General features: G+C 45.0%; 1 protein-coding gene across 5 annotated transcripts in view; it reads right to left on the bottom strand.

Moving 5' to 3' along the window:
- The window catches only part of ASTN2 (astrotactin 2), a 661500-nt gene that overhangs the window by 25622 nt on the left and 611578 nt on the right, over positions 1-24300 (bottom strand). For all 5 annotated transcript variants that reach the window (XM_083721626.1, XM_083721627.1, XM_083721629.1 and 2 more), the window contains one exon: positions 16919-17060. In XM_083721626.1, coding sequence (XP_083577752.1) covers positions 16919-17060 — 142 coding nt within the window. The remainder of the gene's footprint in view (positions 1-16918; positions 17061-24300) is intronic.

The following is a 24300-nucleotide window of genomic DNA, read 5'->3' as shown; positions in this document are numbered from 1 at the left end:
TATCACATGCCGGAAATGCAAGTTTGCACAATTAAAAGTATAAAAAAGAGTTTTGTCACAAAAAATCTACTTTTTTAAAAAACTGGTTTTTTGTTGTTGTTTTTTGTTTACAGTCATGAAAGTGACAGGGCACTGCACTAAATGCTGGATAAATAGCTGATTGACCTAAAGACTTATAATGTCTGCAAAAACACATAAGAATAAACACACAATAAAGAGGGGACATCATATTATCTCCATGTAAGCTTTGTACAAGCAAATCAAAGTGAATGATCACTAAACATGTCAACTGGCGGTACCCCGTTTTGTGCTACTAGGTCATCTTCAGATCTGGCATGTTACTGTATCCCTTTTACTGCTCTACCTATTCTTTATCTTTGGGGTCTGACTTCCCTTTGGTTCCAAATCACCTCAAACCATTGCCCCGTGGTCCAGACAAACTTGTGTGAAGACAGCACAGCTGTCTAAGCTCCAGTGGACTGATCACACTAACAACGTTTCTGGTTGTAGGGTATAAAACTGGGAGAAGGGTGATATGTCAGTGATTTGGGGGGATGGTAGGAAAGGTCACCAGAGCTCTTTACAGTTCTAATTGGCCGGTGGGTGCCATTTTCTTTTCCCAATAATGTTTATTGGAATGGGGCATTCTGGGAAAGACAAAATGACAGCTGTCAGCTGATGAATACTGCAAGAAGCTCCTGTGTCTTTCGCCTCACCCTCAAAATGGCAAAAGGGAGGATGTGGTTCTGCTCCCTCTTAACCCTACAACTCTACCACCAAATTCAGGCTAAATGGTTGAACTGTTGAAAACTTAGCCAAGACCTAGTTTCAAATTGAATAGGCAAAGAATGTGAATACTTGGATTGCCTCTATCATTGCAGATTTCATGGGTTGCACAACAAAAGCACACTATTATGTATGGATGCTAATGTCTCTTGTTTGAGGAATTCTTTTCCCCAACCTCCTGACATGGGAGGGTTCCTATTTACACAAATAGTTTGATTTTTGATTTTTTTAATGCAGTCTCAGAAACCAGACAGACAGAAAAGGGAAACCCACAGGGGGATATGATCCCGGCAGAAGTATGTGCCGCCTCTGACCAAGAAAACATCCTCTTGTGGCAGCACCACAAAATATGAGAGCTTAACTGATTGCAAAACCAAAGAACAAAGTGACATGGTCGGATGGAGAAAGGAATGTGAAATCTTGGAAGCTTCCGGAAGAGCACCCAGCAACCCCAAACCACCCCTGGCTGTGCAGTGAACCGATGCCTCCAGCTGGGCAGTGCCAGGCTGAATGCAGAAGAACGTCCTTTTGGGTCCAGCCCAGCTGTCCAAGCAGCCAAACATCCTGTCTCTGAGGGGAGGGAACAGATGTTACTGTGGAAGTGCTCAGTGGCACCTGGCCAATCATGGAGTGCTCTGGGTCTTAACTGAGATTTGCTTCAAGTTCCTGGGCAATTAAGGCTTTGGGGACTGTCCTCAGCTGAATAAAGTAAACTTGGGTGAACCTGACTAATGGCCACTGATGCTTCCCAAAGAAAATGTGAACAAGTCTTTTTCCAGCAAGGCTGGAGGAAGAGTTCTTTTAACTGAAGCTTGAGCTTTGAGGATTGGAAATGAATTGATTGCTTCTTACAGGAACAGTACAGGTAGCTTGATTCAGCCGAATCAACATGAAGCTGAAAGGGTGTGACAGTATAATTCAGAGGCCGCTGTGGATAAGGGAGAGGTTGGTGTCAGATTCTGTCTTTGTGCAATGGCAAGGCAGAATGGTGTGTGAATGGCTTCTTGGAATTCTCCACCCTATTTGTGGGCAGAAAAACAAATGAAGTCCATTAGAAGAAGCCTTTCTAGTCCATCATTCTGTTCTTACATTGGCCAAGTGGATTATTTATATGGGTCAGGAAGCATCACTCAACTCCTTCTGGCCTATTGCTTTCTTGGCTGATATGGCTGCCATTCCCACCTCACCCCCACATTGCCCAGAGCTGGGTAATGGCACACAAGGCTGAACCTCCTGCTCTTGCTCCCTTGAGGTTGCCAGTTCAATCCCCAATGCAGCTCAAAAATCTAGACATTAAATAATTTTGTTTCATAGCAATCCAAACAGCTGCAAGAGGCAGAAAGAATAAAAATCAGTACTTCAACTGATCCTGGATGCTCCCTTAATTATCCCTAATTATTTGTTCCACAACCATGAATGCTGTTTTGAATACCATGTTTCCAAGTAAGGGCTCAATGGAAGAGCAGGATAGTGCACACCCCGGAAATGATCTCTTTCAGCTTCTGCCTTCTGGAAGAAGGTACAGGGTTATAAAGACTAGGACTAGCCGCCTGAGAAACAGTTTCTATCCAAATGCGATTCTGATTTTAAACACAGTATAAGGAGTCTCTATGGGAGTGTATTGTATTTTAAAAATGGGGTATCAGAGTTTTTAGGGGGCTAACCAGGTTGGGATAGCTGGGATAGCAGGCTTGTTGGTTTTGAATGTCTTATGTAGATTCCCCCCCCCCCAATTTTGTTGTTCTGTATGGGACAATGACAATAAAGATTATCGTATCGTATTGTTCAAATGGGGTTGTAATTATGCCCTTTCCCTGCATATCCTTCCTTGTTATGTGTCTTCCCAAATGAACACAATGTGAAACCATTTGTCGATTCTGTCTGCATTTCAGTGAGAAACATACAGCTGAGCATGGGATGCCAATTTAAACCTTGGCCCATCCTGTTAACCATCCCTCTGATAGCCGTGGACATAGGAAACATCTGTTCTAATATTGCTCAGTCGTGGGAGAAAACCCATTGGGTGGTCTCAGGAGATTGAGCCAAATTCCCCCTGGAAGGGGTTGTTGTTGAGATGCGATGCCCACCATCCGCTTCCCTATCAGCCCTGTGCTGGGGCTGCTGGCACGGCAGCATCACCCCCACGATAACTGTGGTGGAAACATTGGGTCTCAAAAACCTTGAGTTGTAAGAATGCCTTGCGCAGCTGGGATGGGTCCAAGGGTTGCTATCAAAGCCTGATAAGCGGCGGCAGCAGCTGGACTTGGAAGCGAGTGGGAACGAAGGGGCCGCAAACACATAATGTTTTGCGTAAATGGGAGATTAGATGGAAAATGGAGGTCTTTTTTCAGTTAGAAAAGGGAAAAGGAAAAAAAAAGCAGGCTGGGGGAAAGTAAGCAAGAGTACCCTTCTGGAGGTTGAACAGAAATGCTGCAAAAAACAAAACCCTGCAGGGCAAATAGAACGCATACTGCAGGTGTCAGTGAGGAGGTCCTTTAATATAGATAACTGATTCTTGGGTTACGCTGTAACCTTGTCCTGGGAGAGCTGCTTTGGACCACCTCAGAGCCTAGGCTTGCAGGCTTTCCTTTGCTCAGGGAAATGGATCTGTAAAAGTGTTCATTCAAGGCCAGCTTAGAAAAATAAGTGTGTGTTTCTTTGTTCTGTGTTTTCTGCATCACAAAACGACACACTTCAACCACAAGAAGAAGAACAACAAGAATGTATCAATAATAATGGCCAGAGTAATGCAGGTGGATTTTGCATTCTGAAACTGATGAAGGTTGTTCCCAGGTTGACAGTATTTTGCTGGAGGGATTCAAACACATGACAGAAATGTAGGTTTGCACAACTGAAGAGAATTAGCAAAACGAATTCACTTTAACAACAACAACAAAGAAGTTAGGAAAGAGAGGAGGCATGCACTGAAAAGTTGGGATGAACCGATGCTTAATTGGAAGGTGCATAACCACCAGGATGACTGCTTACGGTCATATAACCTCCCTTCAAACTAAGCTGAAACAAAGATTCTGTGAGGACTGGATGTCATCTAAGCTCCGTATAAGCTTTGTGCAAGCAAATCAGGATGGGTGGTCAATAAACAGGTCGCCTAGAGGAGCCTGAAGGCAAACAGTGTTGTTCCCCCTCCCCCTGCATCTTCTAAGGAGGTGGGGCATGGGCAGAACAGGGAACATACATAAATTGGCACTGTGGTCTAAACCACAGAGCCTAGGGCTTGCCCAATCAGAAGGTCAGTAGCTCGAATCCCCGCGACAGGGTGAGCTCCCATTGCTCGGTCCCTGCTCCTGCCAACCTAGCAGTTCAAAAGCACGTCAAAGTGCAAATAGATAAATAGGAACCGCTCTGGCGGGAAGGGAAACGGCGTTTCCGTATACTGCTCTGGTTTTACCAGAAGCGGCTTAGTCATGCTGGCCACATGACCCGAAAGCTGTACGCTGGCTACCTCGGCCAATAAAGCGAGATGAGCACCGCAACCACAGAGTCGGTCACGACTGGACCTAACTGTCAGCGTCCTTTACCTTTAAGGATGGCTCTGTGGTAGAGATGGGGGAGAAAGGCAAACCTACCAAACATGCTTTTTGAAGCAATACACAAACCAAAATCCACCATTCTTCAAAATTTGGCTCACTTTGACTGAAGAACTGCATTCAGCCAAGAAATGCACACAGATTCAGGTGAAGTGCCCTTATAAATGCATATATTACTGATCACTTTCCTCTTCCAACAAGCCATCTAAATTGAGAACTTTCCCAGTCTGCATTTGTACTGAGATGGTTCTTAACATGTTTTATTGTTTTAACACTTAAATAAATAAATTAATAAATTGTATTAGGGAAAATAACCTACCAAAGTGCTTTACATCAGAGGAAATTGCTTTGCACAAGAAAAGTTGTATATTAGGCAAAATTGCATACAGAAAAGTGTTTATTTGGAGAAATTCACACTAAACTGCTGATGAATTTTCCTGAGATCTTTTTTATAAGAAAAATGCAATTGATGTGGAAATATGGGGAACTGAACTCAAGACTGGAAAAATGAAAAACTGAAGTTGCTGGTGTTGCCCATTCCAGCTCAATAGTAGAGCACACAGCTTTGCATGCAGAAGATGCCAGGTTCATTTAGCACTAAACTAAATGTGCCAGTGATCTGATAGTGTAAAGCGGCTGTGTATTCCTATTTTACAAAGGAGGAGGGGACTTAGCCTTGTTCTCACAGCTTCTATGACACTGCCCTCTTGTGGGTTTGCGCTACAGAGTTCACAACTTTGAGCAGAAAAACAATGTTGTGCCTTTTTTGATATGCTGGCCAGCACAGCCGAATCCATGGGTACATTTCTCACCATTTGCTTTTCCTCACAACAGGAAGAACTAAACGCTGGAAAAAATGAAAAATTCAAACAACATCAACTCTACTCCATGGGGCGGGGGGGGAATCCTGCCACTTTAGTCTTAGCAGGAATGGGAATAAGGTTGCCAAACATCAATGAATAATCCTTCACTAAGGAGGATGCTATGGAATGAACACTAACGGGTTATGCAGAAAGAGAAATCACCAACAGCTTTTGCTGCCTCTCCCTCCCTCCACTCTCTTGGATAGATATAAGATTAAGGAAATGTTTTGTTTAATTACATTAGCTTGCTGGACATGGAGGAGGCACAGGGGGAAAAAAGGAATTGAGATAAAACCAGTGAGTTGTTCTACCTCTGATGGAGGGTTAATGACTAATGAAGGGTATTAAACTATCAACAGACAGAACTGCTAACATTTCGCAGAAAGGGAAGGCAATCAGCAATTTTCTCTTCTCCTTGGCTGGAATATATCTAAATGTCTCAGCTAATTTGTCCTCCCCACTTTAGTTCAAAGCCAAAATGATATCTCACTTGCTTTCCTTGTCCTCCTGCATCAGCCCAAGGCAGTACACACATCCACACTTTGGACATGGCGGGGGGCTGGGTGGAGAATTCTACGAGCTTCGTAACAAAAATGCAAAGAATGTTATTTCATTTGTGATGTTGTAAGGAAAAGTCCAAGTCTAAGTGTGTTGTGGGGAGCAGGAAGAAGGGGAACTTTAAAAGTTCAGCTTCTTTTCCTACTCTAAGAATTGGAGACAGGGCTATGAGACACATTCAGGAATGGCCCTACTATTAAAAATACATCAGGGGATGGGAAGCCTCTTTCTGCCTGAGGGTGACATTCTGGGCAACCTTTCAAGGTCCAGTGGTGGGCAGGGCTTGAGGCCAAAATGGGCAGAGCAACACACATACATTTGTACTGTAGGTCAGCTTTCATGCTCACACATACACATCTTCATTCAGACAAGCCGGAGTTCAAGGTCACGTTCCAGCCAACCAGGAAAACTTGGTGGTACAAAGCAGAGACAAGAAGGATGGTGGTGACTGAGAGTTCTGAAAGGGCTAGGTGTGATCAGGATTGGCTTACAGCAGCAGTTAAGATCAATGGTTGCCCTGACTGCCAATGAACTTAGCTTGGGAGCCTGGGACAGCAATGAATGGCAAGGGGACAATTTTGAAAGTTCTAACGGACCATACATACTACAAAGTTATGGATCTCCAGGATTCAGTCCTGGTACATAGAACATGGTGGTAGAAAGTTTCCTGCATGAGGGGACTGAGCAAAGAGAGTCCTTCTGGGCTCTTGGTTTGTTCTCTTTATCTGACCCAACTTGATGGCTGTGTATAGTGAAAACCTCCAGCTTGCTGGTGTAATTAGGCACAACATGGGTTCCTGTTTGGCCCACAAAGCTATTTCCCCCTCCCACATCACACCCACCTGTCTACACCTGACCTCACACATGACACTAGGTTTAGGAATTAAAGTGGGAGCTTAAAGTGAGCTTCTCATTGTTCCCCGGCAAGTGAAGTACCTTGATCAGCATGGACAGGGAGTCACACTGGGATCTGCTGCATTGGGTGTCATAAAGAATTTTCTAGTGTAGCCACAGGGGCTTTATATGAGCACTGTTTGGCACTGACAGTGCACCTTTAAAGGGGCTTAATGTGAGCCATGCAGGTGCAGGTTGAATGCAAATGGAGGCTCACAAAGCAGCGATACCAAGTCCCTTTGAAGTTGTCCCCCTGATGTCACAATGACACCAGGTAACTGGTGGGTGGACAGAACCGCTTGTCAAAGTTGGCCTGTGGGGAGAAAGTTCCCCACTCCTGCTGTGGAGTAAATGCATGTTTGCCAATGTGCACAAAATCTCAGAGCTCGAAGGGGTCATGAAAGGCCATGCAGCCCAGCATTTTGCTCAATGCAAGAATTCCAGAGAGACAGCATTGCCAACCAATGGCTGCTAATCTCTGCCTAGAGAACATCAGCAAAGTGAGAAAGCCTGGCTGCCTTCAGGAACTGTTTCCATGGGCAAACTGTTCTTACCATCTAAAAGATCCTCCAAATGCTCTGTAACTTAAGCCTGCTAGAGTACAACATGGTGCATTTCCTTTTTGAGATCTCCTAGCCCACTGCCATCCAAACAATACAACCTTCCTTTTCTCTGCTGCCTGCAAAGGAGCAAAACGACACTGGCCGAGGCAGTGAAGGCTTCCAAGATATTGTCTCCTGGAAGTAATGATGCATGACTGTATGATCACACCTTCCCCCAGCAGTGCATCTTAGACATGCTTGCACAGTGGGGCAGGTCAGCTCCACAGTGAAGTAGCCAATCTGGCCCAGCACAGAGAAATGTGCAGCAGGAGGTTGAAGGACTGATGTCTCCCATGAGATAGCTTCTGCATTATTTCCAGTAACATGTAGGCCAGTGCTTGGCAGAAGCACCAGAAATTAGGAAGGTCGTGCAGGAATGTAAATAAAGCAAAATACTGGGATTTAATCTAACCTACAGCTAATGTAGTCTTGAAGCAGGAACTCTGTGACAACTGACAGTTCTCTTCCGCCTGTATTGTTGGAAGGAGAGGAGTGGGTTGCAGAAAGAGATGGAGTGGGGCATCATGTCTCCCTCTCCTGAAAAAAAATCCTTACTCCATTCTCTCAGCATCCAATTTATGCCTCCAGTTCTAGGAACACTGAAGTAGGTTCAATAGGCTGACAACTCATAGAAGTGCATTGTTTAGAAGGAAGTGAGTGGAAAGGAACAGCCTCTCCTGGTATAGGGCAGCTAACTTATGTACATGGTGGGCTGAGGCTCATGGGCACAGCATCTGTCTGAGGAAGGTCCCAACATCTCCAGGTAGGGCTGAGAAAGACTTCCTTGTCTGAAATTCTGGAGAGCTGTTGGCCAGTAAGTGTAGACATTACTGAGCTTCCTTGGCTTATACACCCTTCAACCTACCATGCTAAATACCCTGATATATTTTTGGTTCCAACTCCAAAATACTGAAATTGATTTGGAAAAGGAGTGTGGAGCACTGGGGTTATATGGCAAGCAATCAGAAGAGAGAGCAGGAACTGGGGTACTATCTGTTCTTCTAATCTCTTTTAGCTCCCCCCCCCAATATTGCTTAGCAGGGAGTGCTTTCTGGCAATGATCCCCCCCCCAATACCTGTTACCTAATTCTTTTAGCCAGAGGTGGCAAGGATTGAAGTTTTCTGAATGCAGAGCAGGTGGTCCAAGGATTTAGCCAGAAGGAGCTGACCTTTATGAGCCTTTTCTGCAGGAAGAGCCTCCATTTCTCATCCCAGTTAGACAACAGCCTAGCTAGCTTGTTCACAGACATCTCTCAAAGAATGGGCTAAGCAGAACAGAGGCCTTTAGAAGCCTCTGCTGCCCAACACAATGACCGCTGCTTCCATTAAATGAGGCCCAAAGACTGGCATGCTGGGACCCAGTTTATGGGCCTCTCCAAGTGCAAATAATTCACTACTACTACTATTATAAATTTACTTCTGCATACTTCTGCAAGGCTTGACACCTTACATAGGAAGCTGAGTCAGATTGCTGGGTGCATCTAGTTCAGTAATATCTATGCTGACTGGCAACAGCTCTCCAGGGTTTCACAGGAGTTCAACCTGGAGACGTCAGACCTTCTGCAGGCAAAGCAGCATCGCTTCTACAGCTCACCCCCTCTCAAAGGTTCCCCCACTTCCAAAGAAACTGCAATTGAAAATAGAGGAGGGAGGGAGGGTCCAGGCCCTCATTGAGCAGAATAAGCTCAAATTCTGCAGGTCTGGCTTGCCACTTTTTGAAGCAAGTAAAATTAAACCATCTGAAGAGTGGGGAAGAATGGTGCATGGGACAATTAAGGTCATTAGTGGGTATGCATAGCATTGCACTGTTAGACTTCCATTCCATTTACATGTGTTATCTGTGTGATCTCCCCTTCCCTAGCTGATACTCGACACATGCTGCCTCTGACAGTGCAGGTGGGACAGAGCCTATGTGGTTAATAGTAATTGATGCAGCAGCTCTGGAGGAACCTGTTTCTCTCCATTATGTTACTGGGCTACAACTCCCATGAGCCCCAGCCAACCAATGTTCAGGGATGCTGGAATATGTAGTAATATTGAGGGACACAGGTTCTCCAAGCCCTAATCTACAGGTAAGATGGCTCCAACATGAAAGAGAACATATTTTTGCCAAACTGCTTTTTCGTAAGAGAGAGTGAAAGCATGGGGGAGGGGAAGAGAATAATGTTTTTGTTTATTTCTTTAAAATGATAGAGTCTATAAAAGCAGAGAAATCAATCAGCCTCTGTTTGTTTGTTTGTTTGTTTGTTTGTTTGTTTGTTTGTTTGTTTTCAGAAACCTCAAGCCCAGCTTTGATCTGAGGAAGGAAATAGGCTTGGGGAAGGGAAGGGAAGAGGGAAAGAGTCAGTCAGTTGCACAGACTAATTACTTGAGGTAAGTCGAAGCAGGATGATTCAAATGGACCATAGGTTAGATAATATTGATGGAATCCACATAGGTTTCTGAAGCAACCCCCTTCTGACTTTAGATCGTATTATTCAAATTGGGGCTGGGTTTGGGGCACAGGACAATACAGTCCAGCATGCCTGAGAGGGGGCTGCAAAACAAAAGTTTCCTAAGGAAAAAAAAAATTCCTGAGGGAAAGGGAAGGGCTCTGGTGAAAGGTAGAGTATGTGTTTCTCTTTTCCTTACTGGTGGAAGCAAGTGGTGGAAGCAAATAAGCAATGGGGAAGTCATTAGGGAATAGGGAGGAAATGAGAGAGGCCAAAACAAAAACACACCTCTTGAGCCTCTGTTTCTGAGATGTTTGCAGAGGTTCAGAGCACAGTGCTGGCCTCACGTTCCACAGCTTAGGCTGTTGTCACTTTTGAAGTGTTGGGAAACTGAAGGAACCTATGCTTCCTTTTCAACTGTGTCTGATATGAAGCTCTCTCTCTGTGTGTATGCGTGTGAATGTTTATGGGCTATATTTTGGACAGATTTTGGACAGCCACTGGAACTGTCATCCATTAATGCTTTTGGGGAGGGTGACACTTTTGAGAGGTGAAGGCAGCATCAACTATAAGCTTTTTTGGGTGCTGTGGGTTTTGCTGCAACAGAACTAACATCAAAGCACCTCTGGGAGTAGAGAGGCCTTCAGGATGTCTTGAGAAGGCTACTCATTTTTAGGACTGCACACATCTGTTTGATGCTGATGCCAACATGCTCCTTTTCCTCAGTTCCTGCTCCCTCACTTCCTCTCACTATTGCCTCCAGATATCTCATGTACCCCTACTATTCCACTATTCTGCAGGCAGGACAAATAAATCAGTGCACTCAAAGGCAGCATACCTATCAACCAGTGAGAACCAAAAAGGTATCTGGATTATAGCCAACTAGGTTTTACTTAAGGTAGACCCACTGAGATTAAGTGACCTAAGTTAGCCATGTGCATTAATTTAAATGGGTCAAATCTGAGTGTGACTAATGTTGGTCCTCTGCTAGAGGTAATTTGCTAGGGCAGGTGGCTATGTGCTTATTGCAATGTTCCAAAAAAAAGGTAAAAAAAGAACAAATCTCTCTCTCTCTCTCTCTCTCTCTCTCTCTCTCTCTCTCTCTGTGTGTGTGTGTGTGTTAAGCACATTTAAATAGACAAGTGCAGCTGCAGCAATATCTTCCAGGATACCACATTCAATTCACCTTCTCATTCAGTTCTCTATCCCATCCTCCCCCAACCATTAGTTGGCATTTTGTGGTCACCGAGGATGATTAGTCCACATTTGGCTGTTTTGAAGCTGCCTCCCAAACACTCTTAGGTTCACCCTGCAAATCTTGGCATTTCCTCAAGCTCCCAGATGGTGCTAGGCACCAATTCCAATCACAGACAGTACAGCCAGAGGTTCAGGATGATGTGATGATGGGAATTGTAGTCTGGTGTAGATAATACTACAAAGGATGAATTGATTGCCCTGACACTATAATGCAGCTTCATGTATTTAGATATCCATATCTATGTCAGTGTTGAACCCTGTCCTTGAACCCGAGGTCTCCTCCTTAGAGGAAGAAGGAGAGCAGAACCCTTCAGCAGATTTCCATGTTGCCAATGACCTTGAGAAGCCATCAGACCCAAACATCCCAACACCAGGGCTGGACACCTCCACAAAAGCTGCCTGAGTTCATGGCTGGCTCTCAGACCCCTCCCCTCATCTCCCCCAAGGCTACAGAAGCAGGGAAACAGTGAGCAGCAGCCCAAGTGCCCAGCTAGTTGCCTGTGAGGCTGTTTGGGAGGAAGGGGAGGTGCATGGAAACATCTGCTTGGATCAGGGGCTGACCCATGAAAGGTGGAGTTCCTGAACTAGCTCTCAGTCTGGGTTGTTTCATTACTGAAGTGACATCTCTCACCCCAGCTCCAAGCTCCAGCCTTCCTGAACTGGGAAACTGACATTCTTTTATACCAGTTGTTGTCATCACAGAGCACAGCAGAGAACATGCCAAATGGTTTTAAAGTTATTCCTTTTACGGCTACCTCCACACCAGCTTCTTGGTCATTTGGCTCATGGTAACACTAAGGTTACTCTGAAGTGTTTTGCTTGTGATTTGGTGTTGCCAGTGATAACAAGAACATTTGGCATGAAATCATTCCCTTTGGACACATTTAGCTTTTCAGCATCATCCATGAAGGGAGGACTGCCTTCAGAGGAAGAAAAAAGGGCACATACAGGAATGAAAGAGAGGGGTATGGCTATCAGTGGCTACTAGCAGTGGAAGAGAACAGGTGGGGGCAGGGCTGGCACATGTCCTGGGGGTGTGGCACACTGTCCCCAGGGGTGTGGCATGCATTTTGGGGGTGGGGCACGCTGCCTGCAGGGGCGGGGTGCCCAGTGAAGGCGGGGTGGCAGCCGCGATGGCACCCTACTGGGATTGCGCTGCCAGGGGCGGTGTGCTCCCCCCGCACTTCTCTTCCTCCCTCAGTGGCTACTAGCTGCTATGGCTATCTTCTATCTCCACTGTCAGAAGTGGCCTGCCTCTAAATATCAGTTGCTGGGAGTCACAAGTGGGCTTTTGCACTCAGGTCTTGTTCGTGAGTTTTCCAGAGGCATCTGGTTGGCCACTGTGATAACAGGATGCAGAACTATGAGGAGCCACTAGGCTGATCCAGCAGGGCTCTTACTGTGTACCTATGTTCTTAGGACACCTTCGAAGGTGCCCAGGAGATAATTGGAGATAACATATTTTGAGCCCCCTTGGCTGCACACACTCTGTGTTGATGAAGAAGTTCAACAATGTGGTGGTCCTGTGAAAAGGTAAAGGGATTTGGGGAAATGATATATAATGAATAAAAAAGGATCCTTTTTGCTAGGAATAATGGGGACAGAAGTCCAAAAAAGCTGACTATTTATTTATGTACCCAAGAACAGCAGCTAGAGTTTTATATGCACAGAGGTGGAATGAGGAAGGATTATCAACGAAGCGGAAATGGCTTATGAAACTGATGGACTCATGCTGAAATGGTGAAATTAACTGCCAAATTAAGAGGACATAATGACAAAGTGTGTGTGTGTGTATATATATATATATATATATAGTCCAGTAGCACCTTAGTAACCAACTAGGTTTGTTCTGGGTATAAGGGTGCATGCACACTTCTTCAGATACACACGAAAGCTTATACCCAGAACAAACTTAGTTGCCACCGGACAGTTTTTATATATTTTTATATATTTCAACTACGTCAGACCAACACGGCTACCTACCTGAATAATGACAAAGTATTTAAGGAGAAATGGAGACCATTGATGGATTGTCTATCAATGCATCAGCCATACATGAAGTTGCTGCAATCAGTCTGGCCCCACCCTCCTATCCAGGTGGAATAGGCCTGCGAGTAAGCGGGTCCCCAAGAGTCATACCTGAAAAGTTCCAGGGGTATGGTGGGGGCAGGATGGAGCAAGGGAGGCAGGCCCCTATTCCAAATTCCATTCCATTCCAAATTCCATTCAGCTCTGTCACATGACTTAGCAACCCAGTGAAAGTTACACTGGCAAAAAGGACACGGTAAGCAAAACTATTTTCCATCTGCCAGGCTTGGGCCAGCTCAGTCTGAACAGAGTTTGGAACAGGGATTAGCTCCAGTGGCACAATTTACCCTGGTGTAAATCACACTGACTTCCTATAGCTTGTATTATTCTGACAGATAATGCACCATGCAGACTGATAGATTTATAGAAAATTAGATATCTATAATAGATTAGAACACACACACGTAACATTTCCATTTGTTGCTCCACCCACTTTTCTGCTCACTTTTGCCTCACCACTGACAAGTGGCCCCCAGAAGGGAATGTGGCCCTCAGGCTGAAATTGTTTCTATCTCCCTTCTGTATTCTGTTTATGGAATTTAAAAATGTTATTGTTAACCGCCCTGAGAACATTGTTGCTGAGTGGTATATATGGATAGAGTTAACAAATAAATAGGTCCAACGGGGGGAATTAATTTTCATGCCACGTGTATCACAAAGGGCAAGCCTATGCTGTGCTGCTTCCTTTCAATGTATTTGGGAGGGGAAAGGAAACAACCTCACCTCTTCCTCCTTCCCCTCCTTTTTCTTGTACCACTGGCAACTGAGGAGTCAGCAACAGACCCTCCAAGTGCCCCTATTTCCCAGGGTCCCGCCTGATTTAGAGAAGTCATCTTGGTTTCTGGTTTGATCCCGGAATGTCCTGCTTTTCCTTAGGATGTCCCTATTTTCATTGGAGAAATGTTGGAGGGTTTGGAGTTATTTGACTCCCGAGGTGTCCGATGGCAATCCTATATAGGGAAGGTTTTTTTTTTAATGCTTAATGTTTAATTATGTTGTTATATATGTTGGAAGCTGCCCAGAGTGGCTGGGGCAACTTAGTAAGATGTGTGGGGTATAAGTAGTAAAACATGGGTAGGCAAACTAAGGCCCGTAGTCCGGATGCAGCCCAATCACCTTCTAAATCTGTCCTGCAGATGGTTTGGGAATCAGCGTGTTTTTACATGAGTAGAATGTGTCCTTTTATTTGAAATGCATCTCTGGGTTATTTGTGGGGCATAGGAATTTGTTCATCCCCCCAAAAAAACAAAACAAAAATATGGTTTGCCTCCCCACAAGGTCTGAGGAACAGTGGACTGACCCCCTGCTGAAAAAGTTTGCCGACCACTGTAGTAAAATTATTGTTATGGAATGGGATGTCCCTATTTTCATCAGAGAAATGTTGGAGGGTATGCAGCAACTGATAGCGACTGAACAATTTACTAGAAGCAAATCACTGCCAGGTTGTGCTATGTTTTCCACATTCATGCTGGGCACCTGTTCAGAACAGCCTGACTCTTAATATATACAATCAGAAGGGTTGTGTGTGTGTGTGTGTGTGTGTGTGTGCGCGCGCACACACACACACACACACACACACACACACCCACACCCCTTTTTAAAAGGGAAACATTAAAAATTATTAAATGGCAAGCACGCGTTAGAGCTGCCGTGCCTCGTAAACCAAAGTGTAATAAAGCCATTTCCTTTTTAAAGATCATGTCAACATATGTAATAGAGTTTGTGGGGGAGGCCTGAGAGTGGTGCTGGTGGAAGCCAATGGTTGTGGAGTTGGCTAGAGGTGCAGAAGGAAAGTATTAACAAAGCCTGAAAAGTTTGCCAGTGGTGGTAGATTTGCCAGTTCACAGGTTTAATTGCCTTTGCGGTTCCAAGCAGGGGGGAGAATTATTCATTCCAACAATGGGTTTTAATTATCCGAGGCTGCTCTGATATTCTCCTATTGTTTTCCAGGGTTGTCCCCCACCCCTTCCAAACATCTTTCCAGTCTAATGTTTCATTCTGTACTTCATGTCTTAAATCTCAGGGAAATTAAAGCACTCTTCTCTTCCATCAACCCCCGCCCCCAATATTTTACCAAGCAAGTTGTAAGAAAAATGACAGTCACAGCAGAAGGCTAATGCAGGGGGCCATCTCTCTGGACATCTAGATTCCTGGACTTGTTTTCCAAACATCAGAAGTGTCCTGCTAGATTAGACCAATGGCCCATCTAGTCCAGCATCCTTTTCTCACAGTGGACAAACAGATGCTTCTTGGGAGCCTGAAAGTAGGACCTGATCACTACAGCATTTTCCCCACTTGGGATTCCAAGCATTCAAAGACTCACAGACTCCAACGGGGGAGGTAACCCATTTTAGTAAGAGGATTGTCCAAACTGACAAAGCTTTTGACCTTAGCACCCAAGGCACTACTGAGCTGAAATCCGTCCCCAGCTTGCAGGCTGCAAACTTGGCAGGTGCATTTTAGCAATTTTGGTTGAAGGACAGGAGTGATTTGAGGTGGAACAGAAGCCCCCCCCCCAGCACCACATACTGGGTCCATTCTCTCTCTCTCTTCCCTGATCCAAACTAACAAGACAGCCCAGAAGGATGCCACGGTCAATAGTATCAAAGGTCACTAAGGGCTCCATTCAAAACAACAGGGTCACATACCCCATATTCATTTACTAGTGTAAATCATCTATGACCAGGGCTGTTTCCGTGCCATACCATGAGCAAACTGCTTGGAGGATACATTAAGAAAGAATCCAAATCAACACAATCAGATGGTTTTGTATATCCATCTTTGAATCTGCCCAATCTGCCCAATCTGTGGCATTAAATTTAGAAAGGATATGAGTGATTTTATTTTCATAATGCAATGCAGACTGGTCACCTTGGCTCTTTGGGGGCTCTCTTTATTATCTAACCAGGGCTAACCACCCATGAGGCAAGGTGTGGCAACTGCCTCAGGTGGCAGGATCCATAAGACAGCAGATCCTGAGGTAGATCTCTATCCCCCCCCCCCTTCCCATTTTCCTGTTTTAGATTTTTCACTCATCCCTTCTTCCCCGGCAGGGAGAGGAGAGCCCCAATTTGTGCTTCTCCTCAGGTGCCAAAATGTCTTGGGCCAGCCTTGTATCTAACTCCTAACTCAATGGCTCTTCACTACAGAAAAGATTTATGATGGCTGGCATTCTGCAGATGCAATGATGACAAAGAAGTAAGCTTTCTTTGCCACCACCATTGTCACATAGTAAGTCACATTGGCTTTCTGTACATGTTCAGTTGCAATCATCACAAGCTTTCCTCCACCATTGGCCATTTCACAGTCTGCAGCTCTCTGGAGTACCAAGGAGCTGACTTGACTGTGATTGGATTAAGAACCTAAGGGAACAATTGCATTGATAGTTTTAGGGTTAAGTCTATTTTACTCTAAACCACTTTTCAATTTATTTTGAGGGGGAAAGTGGTTCATTTCTAATTTAAAAAGCAAACAATGGGACAGTTGCTTCTCTTCAGCCCTTTGTTGCTACTGCCATACAGAAAGTAGTTGTTGGTGCCCATTGGGACTGGTAGGGCAGAAGGCAGGGAGGCCAACAGTAGGTGGAGCCTGAGCAATGGCAGGCAGAGCCAGAGTCCATTAGAGGTAGAAGCAATTAATTTTGCTTTTGTTCACATCCTTCTCCCTTCTACAAAGCTGGGGCAAGGAGGAGGAAGCTGAGAGGAAGCACCACCCCTTGAACTAGTTGTCAGTAAGAAACAGACAGATGGTGACTGGCTAAGGACAGACTGAGGTTGGGTTGGGCAGTCTCCAATCCATACAGACTTTGAAATGCGAGAAGTAATGTGCACAAGACACTGGATGATCTTTTCCCCATGCCCCACGACTCCACCACATGACTCCTTCCTTACTTGTACAATCCATCAGGCTCCAGACACTTGAAAATGACGGAGTAGAGGCTTGTGTCAGGGATATCTCCATGGCTCCTTCCAGCAGCCACACAGGCAGCTCCAAGACCAGAGAGCAAATCATCAGCAAAGCTCAAGGACTCTCCTGCAGGCCAAAGAAAAGAAACACCTGAGAAACATTCATTTATTTACTTGACAGAGAAAATATATGCATGTGGTGGAGGAAGTGGTGAGGAGTTGGTTGTTGTTGGGTTTGTTTTTCTTCCCCCATCTCCTGTAACTCTGGAACCTGAGATCACTCAACTGAACCCATGAGCAGCAGATTCAGGACTGACAATACAAGGGACTTTTCCATACATTGCAGATTGGAATTTATGGAAATGACTTGCATGAGTGGGCAGGTGCTGGCTTTAAAAGAAGACTTTAGGTGGCTTTAAAAGAGGACTCTGTGAAAGCTGTGTGAAAGGGTAGTAGCCGAGTGGTAGTGTGTGCACTTTGCACACGTATTGTCTTAAGGCAAGGCTGGGAAAGACTTCCTGCCAGAAACCCTGGAGTACTGCAGCCCACCAGTGCTGATTTAGGCTGCATTCACATGATAGTTTATTCCATTTTCATGAATTTTCCTTAAATGTTAAGTTCTGCACTATATTCTAACTTTTGGGAACAATAGTGGAATACAGTGCAAGCAGAGTGCTCCTTTCAATGTTATGTGCGTCCTGAAAAATAAATTGGAATAAATACTCAGTGGAGATGTGATATGGAAGATCAGTAAGGTTCAGCTCAGCCCTGAGACAATTTAAAAAGCAGTTGAGGGGCACATGTTTGCATAAATAAGTGTTGAAAAGTGGGTTTTATATAAAACAACTGTCAAGCCAGTCCTCCCCCCCCCCTTTGCATGGCTTTGCAAATGGTCAAAAATAACTTTTGTGTATGCAGGAGTACTTCTGGATCACACCCTGTGTTCTTTCGGCTTCATATATAAATTGGCAGCTTCCAGAGCTGGACATGTTAGTGGCACAGTAGGATTGCATGTCGAGGGAGAGAACAGTCAGCATTTTGGGCATCCTGGAGTAACAAGAAACTCATTCCTTAGCTCTGAACATCTATTGTGAGTCAGGCTTTGGCTCTGACAGCAAACAGCAGAATGGCTCTTGCGCCTGTCCTCCTTTCATTACTTTCTTCTCAACCTGATCAAAGACTCAAAAGTGCATAAGAAATGCCGAAGTCTTTGGTACAAAACACGCAAACCAGCCTATTGGTGTGACAAACCAGCAATCCATAAAGCCAGGAGCTGATTTTACAGGTGGTGGCAGTGGCAATAACAAAACAACACATGGACACACAAACATTGTTTTCATAAAAAGCCACATGCGGGTAACAAATTTCTCCTGCCAGAGGAGAAACAGAACATTTATTCTTTCCCTAAAGAAACCAAAAGGCGAAGTTAGTCATCTTAATGCCTCTTGCAAGTCCCCAAATGGCACCATTGCTATGCTGTTTCCATCACACCACTGTTTGCTCCAGCAGTTTCAAGAAGCAAGTCTAGACCAAAATTTGGGAGTGGCAGAAGTGATTGGCCTGAAGTGATGCCTGGTGAATGGGAAAGGGCACTGAGGCTGCACACTATTGTTGCATGCGTTGCCTTTATTTCTCTAGAACTGTGTGGCTGGAGCCTATGGTCCTCTAGATGTTGCTGGACTCCAACTCCTATCAACCCTGGCCTTGCCGACTGAGGCTTATGGGAGGTGGAGTCCTGACAACATCTGGAGGGTCATAGGTTTTCCATCTGTGGTCTAGAAAATTGATACTGGCTCCAGTTTCGAGTGGGCTCTTGGCAAAGATTTTATTGGTGGGACCTTAGCCATGGAAATTACCTGGTGATAACTGCCACAATGGATGGCATTGCTTCAGGGCATCCTGGTAAATTTAAGTTTGCTTGCTGCTGCTAGGCAGAGGTGGTAGAGGGCAGATGCCAGCACCTCTGGTGCCCTGGAAGATGCCCAAGGATGCCAAGAGCTGATATTGGGCCTAAATACTAATCTTGGCCCAAGTGTAGGATACGTTGCATACCCTCCAACTTTTTTTCGATGAAAATAGGGACGCCCCATTCCAGAGTGATACTTTTACTATTTATATCCCACACACCTTACTGGATTGCCCCAGACACTCTGGGCAGCTTTTGGGGCAACCCAGTAAGATGTGTGGGGTACAAATAGTAAAATTATCATTCTGGAATGGGACGTCCCTATTTTCGTCAGAGAAATGTCAGAGGGTATGAAAACACAGTTTTTTCATGAGAAACAGCAGGATAGACATAGCTTGTTGATTGTGGCTAACTTTGTGTGTAGACCAATTCAAGGGCCAGTGGTGGGAGTTACTCTAGCAAATAGGAGTGTATACATAGCTTAAGTCCTGCCAATGAAGTAGGCTGGGGGGGGGGGGAATTCCCTCTTCTTATTTTTTCCCATACACTATTTTATTTAGCTTTTTGCTTCATTTTGAAATTTAGAAGCAGCGGTGAGATTAACATGATGACCGCAACTACTACTACTACTATTACTACAACAACAGTAATAGCAAGCCATCCTTTCCCTAACACAGTGGTTTTCAAACAGTGTGCCGTGGCACCCTGGGGTGCCTTGAAGGATGGTCAGGGGTACTGTGGGCAACACTGGCCTCTGTCCCTCTTTCCTTCCCTCCTGCCTCTGATGCCCTTTCACATCTCTGCTTCTAAAAGGCTTGCATGGCTGTTTGTTGCAGCAGCCCTGGCTACAAGCCCTGCAGGCGAATGGTGCCTCTGGGGCTGGCCAGGGGGTGGTGGTTGCCAGGAGCTGAGGCAGCCGGCATAAGCAAGCAAGTGAGCGAGGGAGCCCGGCAAGCCAGTTCACCAGCCCTTGCTGTTAGGAATGGACAGACAAGTAGGAGGCCGGACAGGCAGGCAGGCAGGCAGGCACTGTGCTGACCTTTTCTGTGCTTGCTGTGTGCAAGGCCCGCCTGGAAGCTGAGTGCCCAGTGCTGAAGGGGAGCCTTTCCACCATGCAGACCCAGCAGTGCCCACTGATACTACTGCTGCCTCTCAAGGTAAGGTGCAGGCCTCCGTTGGGCCACTAAGGCTGGGGCATCCTCTCCCCAGGGCCATGTGGGGCAGTGTGAGGAGGCACCTCTCTTCGGGGTGGGAGAGGGCAGCTCTGAGATCAGGGGCAGCAGTAGCTGCCCAGAGGACTCCCAAGCATAGGGGAGAGGAGAGGAGGTTGAGGGAACACTACACAAGGGAAAATGTTATGTACTAAGCTTGGATCCTAGAACAATAGGCACGTAGGATCCTAGAATGCAACAACTGGGCAGCTGTCTGAAGGACTCCCAAGGAGAGGGGAGAGGAGAGGAGGCTGAGGGAAGACTCCACAAGGAGGGTTTCAAAAAAGGCTGAGAGGCTGCCAGCTCTGCAGGCAAGGGATGACCTAACTGGGCTCCTGAGCCCCACGGGGTGCCACAGAAACAATGTAGTCGGTCAAGGAAGTCGTGGACTCAAAAAGGTTGAAAACCTTTGGACACAATGAACTTAAGGAGAAAAGCCTATATGGATAAATAAATATATTGGTAGGTCTGACACAGGCATGATCATATTTCAGCCCCAATGGAGCTGTAATGGAGAACAGGCACATACCTGCATTGGGGAAGGAGGGGAGGCTCTCAATTCCCTCTCCTTCAAGGAAAGGAAAACACAGCAGAATTGTCAAGAGGGCACAAATAGGCATAAATGGTGGGGACTGGGAGGGTGGAAGGGGGAGGGGCACTTAGGACCAGCCCCCTCTCCCTCCCCCAAATGACAGCCCTTTGTGAGGTGCAAAGGAGGGAGGCAGTGGAAAGGAAGGTGAGTAAGAATTGTTTCCATTTTGCTCCTGCCCAGTTTCTTTGCTCAGGAAACACCTGGCCTTAGGAGATCCATAAAAATACGTCACATGTGGTGTGTGTTCAATGCACCCTTCCCTTCTCCCAGTTTTCCACCTCAAGGTGTTAAGACTGGAGGGGGGGGATTCTGGGGTTGGTGGCTTGCTCAAACTAGCCCACCTTGCCTTGAACCTTGCAAAAATTCAGTTCCCAGGCTGCAGCTCTGGATGACAAGTCTGCAATGAGATGCCTGTTGTGAATTTATAGAACGTGCACACAAAGGCTGTGTACACACCATACATTTAAAGCACATCCCCTCCCACTAAAAAGAATCTTGGGAACTGTAGCTTACCCCTTCACAAAGCTACAGTTCCCAGCATCCTAAACAAGCTACAGTTTCCAGGAGTCTTTGGGAAAAGTCATGTGCTTTAAATGTATGGTGTTTTTGTAGCCAACAAAAAAGGGGAGATAATAGAGTTGGAAGGGGGTATGCAAAGGGCCATCTAGCCCAACCCCTTCCAATGCTGGAATCACTGCAGGGGTTTGGACCAGATGACCCTTTGGCACTTTTCCAACTCTACACTTCTATGATTCTACAATAACCTGCAAGGAGAAAATTCAGACTCTGCTATTGTTAAATTATTACATTTTGCCCCACCTATCCTCAAGGAGCTCCAGGCATGGTTCTTCCCCACTTCCTGTCAATTTTAGCCAAACTACATGCTCATTTGTGGGAATGGACTGGCGGTCACTGACCAAGCCCAAAACTTTAGGGTCACAGTGGATAGCTTCATATGAATCGCAGAGTTGAAAGGGACCCAAGAGTCATCTAGTCCAAACCCCTGCAATGCAGGTATGGCGTTCGTACAGAGCCCCCGGTCATCTCATAGACTATTGACCCGTACGCCACTAATCTGCAGCCACCAACCAGGTCCTCCTCGGTAAATCATTTAGTCTCAGTCAGGTTCTTAAGTTAATAATGAAGATTGTGGTTTATTGCAAACACAAATAAACTTTAAATGCATTCGAAAAGCTGTTACCCTTTCCCCTCTTAGTCTTGTTTTATTCTGTCTCTAACTCTTCTACCTCCTCTCACACAAGAACCAACTGCACTAACTGTCTCTCTATTTCCATCTGTCTGCCAAATGCTTTCCCAACTGCCTTTTCCCAACCAACTAACTAACTAACTAGCTAACTAAACCTTGGGCTAAGCCCTTTTATAAACAGGTAGGCTCCACCTCTGGCTTTTCTATTGGTCTACCTATTAACTCAATGTCTTCCCCTGTACAGACATTTTCAAAAGAACGGGCAAACACCACAGCAGGATTCTCAGCTAAAGCATCCAAGACAGACGGCCATCCAACCTCTGCTCAAAAACCTCCAAGGAAGGAGAGTCCACAGCCTTCTGAAGGAGACTGTTCCTCTGTCAAACACCTCTTACAGCCAGAAGGTTTTCCTCCCTGATGTTTAATCGGAATTTCCATTCTTGTAATTTGAAGCCTCTGGTTTGAATCCTACCCTCCAGAGCAGGAAAAAACCATACTGTTCCCTCTTCGATGTGACAACACTTGAGATATCAAAAGATTAATTTTTTTAACCCAGAACTTCTGGAAGACTTGATTTAAAATGAGAAAGAATTGATTAAAAAGCCAGGAAAAGAATACATAAAACAAATTATTAATTATTATTATTATTATTATTATTATTATTTATTTATTTATTTATTTATTTATTTATTTATTTCTACCCCGCCCATTTGACTGGATTTCCCCAGCCACTCTGGGCAGCTTTCAACAGAACATTAAAAACAGAATAAAACTTCAAACATTAAAAACTTCCCTAAAGAGGGCTGCCTTCAGATGCTACAAGCACAATATTCAATGTTGGTAAATCAAGAAATTTAGGGGTATTGTGTTGCCGTCGCTCCCCCTTTCACCCTTTTCTATGATTGAGTCATCCTGACAAGCTCACTGGACAAACTCACGACCTGAATGAGATCACAACTGATCCGGAAGTCTGAATCAAGAAATTGAATAGAAAATAAAAAAATTGTGACAGAGACACTTTGAATTTGCCAACAAACCTATTAAATTGCAGGTGTGGCAATAAAAGAAAAAACAGGGTATGAATTTTATAAATAAAATTAATATAGACGGCAAAGTTATACTGTCGGTGTGTGAGCATCTACTCTTGCATTTTTCATTTCTTTCTGCAGCTGAGTTCTTTACAGAAAAGTTTTCCTGCATATTTTACTTCTTTACAGAAGCGGCAGCAGCAGCATTCCAGCTATCTCTTAGTGAAATTCCTGTTATAGGAATAAACATCAATTGGTTCTGTTTCTCAGAGTCTTTATTGTTTATAAAACTTTACACTGGTCATTAATAAAGAAAAGAAAACAATTAAAGCAACGTAATCTTTTTCTCTAGGAAAATAGGAGCTGTTTCCTAGAGAGAAAACTGACAACGTAATTAATCTTCAACAGGTGTGGACAATTTTTTAAAATCCAATTATCACCTTGCTAGCCCAAAGAAATATGCCACTTTCTTTGGCCTCATTTCTCCATGCAAGGTATTTTGGGTGGGTTGGATTTTGGACATTTCAGGATGATTAGCTGTTTAGACATATGGGGTCACGGGGATGTGGCTAAGAGCATACCCGTCAAATGCCCCGTTTCTCCCAAGACATTCATGGAAACCGTAAAGCAATCATACTTTTTCAGTATGTCCCTTAAAATCCTGATTTTTGCAAGCAAGGCAGAGGTGGTTCTAAGGGAGCTTCTGGGGTGGCGATTGGAAATGGCAATTTGAGAGACAAGCCAAAGTGCTACTTGGGTTAGCAAGAATGGGCTCTTGGCTGTTGATCAGGGCCCAATCAGTGTGACTGGGAGGTGGGGCAAGCCTTCTTGTCAGGGTTATTTCCTGGTCTTTCTTTCCACTTCTGAAAATGTATGAGCCAGAGAGAGCAGATGAATTTTATACAGGCATCCCTCCACTTATGCACTTTCTACTCACACGAGACTGTGTATACACTTGGCACCAGAAAATAAATAAATAGAATCACACCAGGAACTGGTGAAAGAGAACGGGGGAGTCCTCATGGCCCGCAAGGAGACCCTCCCCGGAACCGAAAGAGTATGTCAATGAGAGTGGAGGAAGCCCTGAAGAGACTGGAGGCACAGTGGGGCTTTGTTTATGCTGCTCAGCCTCCCTGCCTAACAGCTAATTAGTGTGGTAGTGCAGGAGCAACAGCCCCTTTCCCGCACACCCTCCAGCCTTCTGGCCCCAAAGATTCAGCTCTAGATATTTACTTAGAAGTATTAAGAAGGCATATATTACAATGGAACATGCAGAGGTCATGTATATTTTTGAAAAATCACTGGTTCATTAGATTTCTGTAAAATAAAATGGAGGCAATGACTTGTACTCTCTGGATCAATAGTTGAGATTCCTGCATTGCAGGGGGTTGGACTACGTGGCCCTTGGCTCCCTTCCAATTCT

Source organism: Podarcis gaigeae, assembly GCF_964106915.1.
Source record: "Podarcis gaigeae genome assembly, chromosome: Z".
NCBI classification, from domain to species: Eukaryota; Metazoa; Chordata; class Lepidosauria; order Squamata; family Lacertidae; genus Podarcis; species Podarcis gaigeae.
The sequence above is the reverse complement of the archived record's forward strand: the minus strand, read 5'-3'. Positions and strand labels throughout refer to the sequence as shown.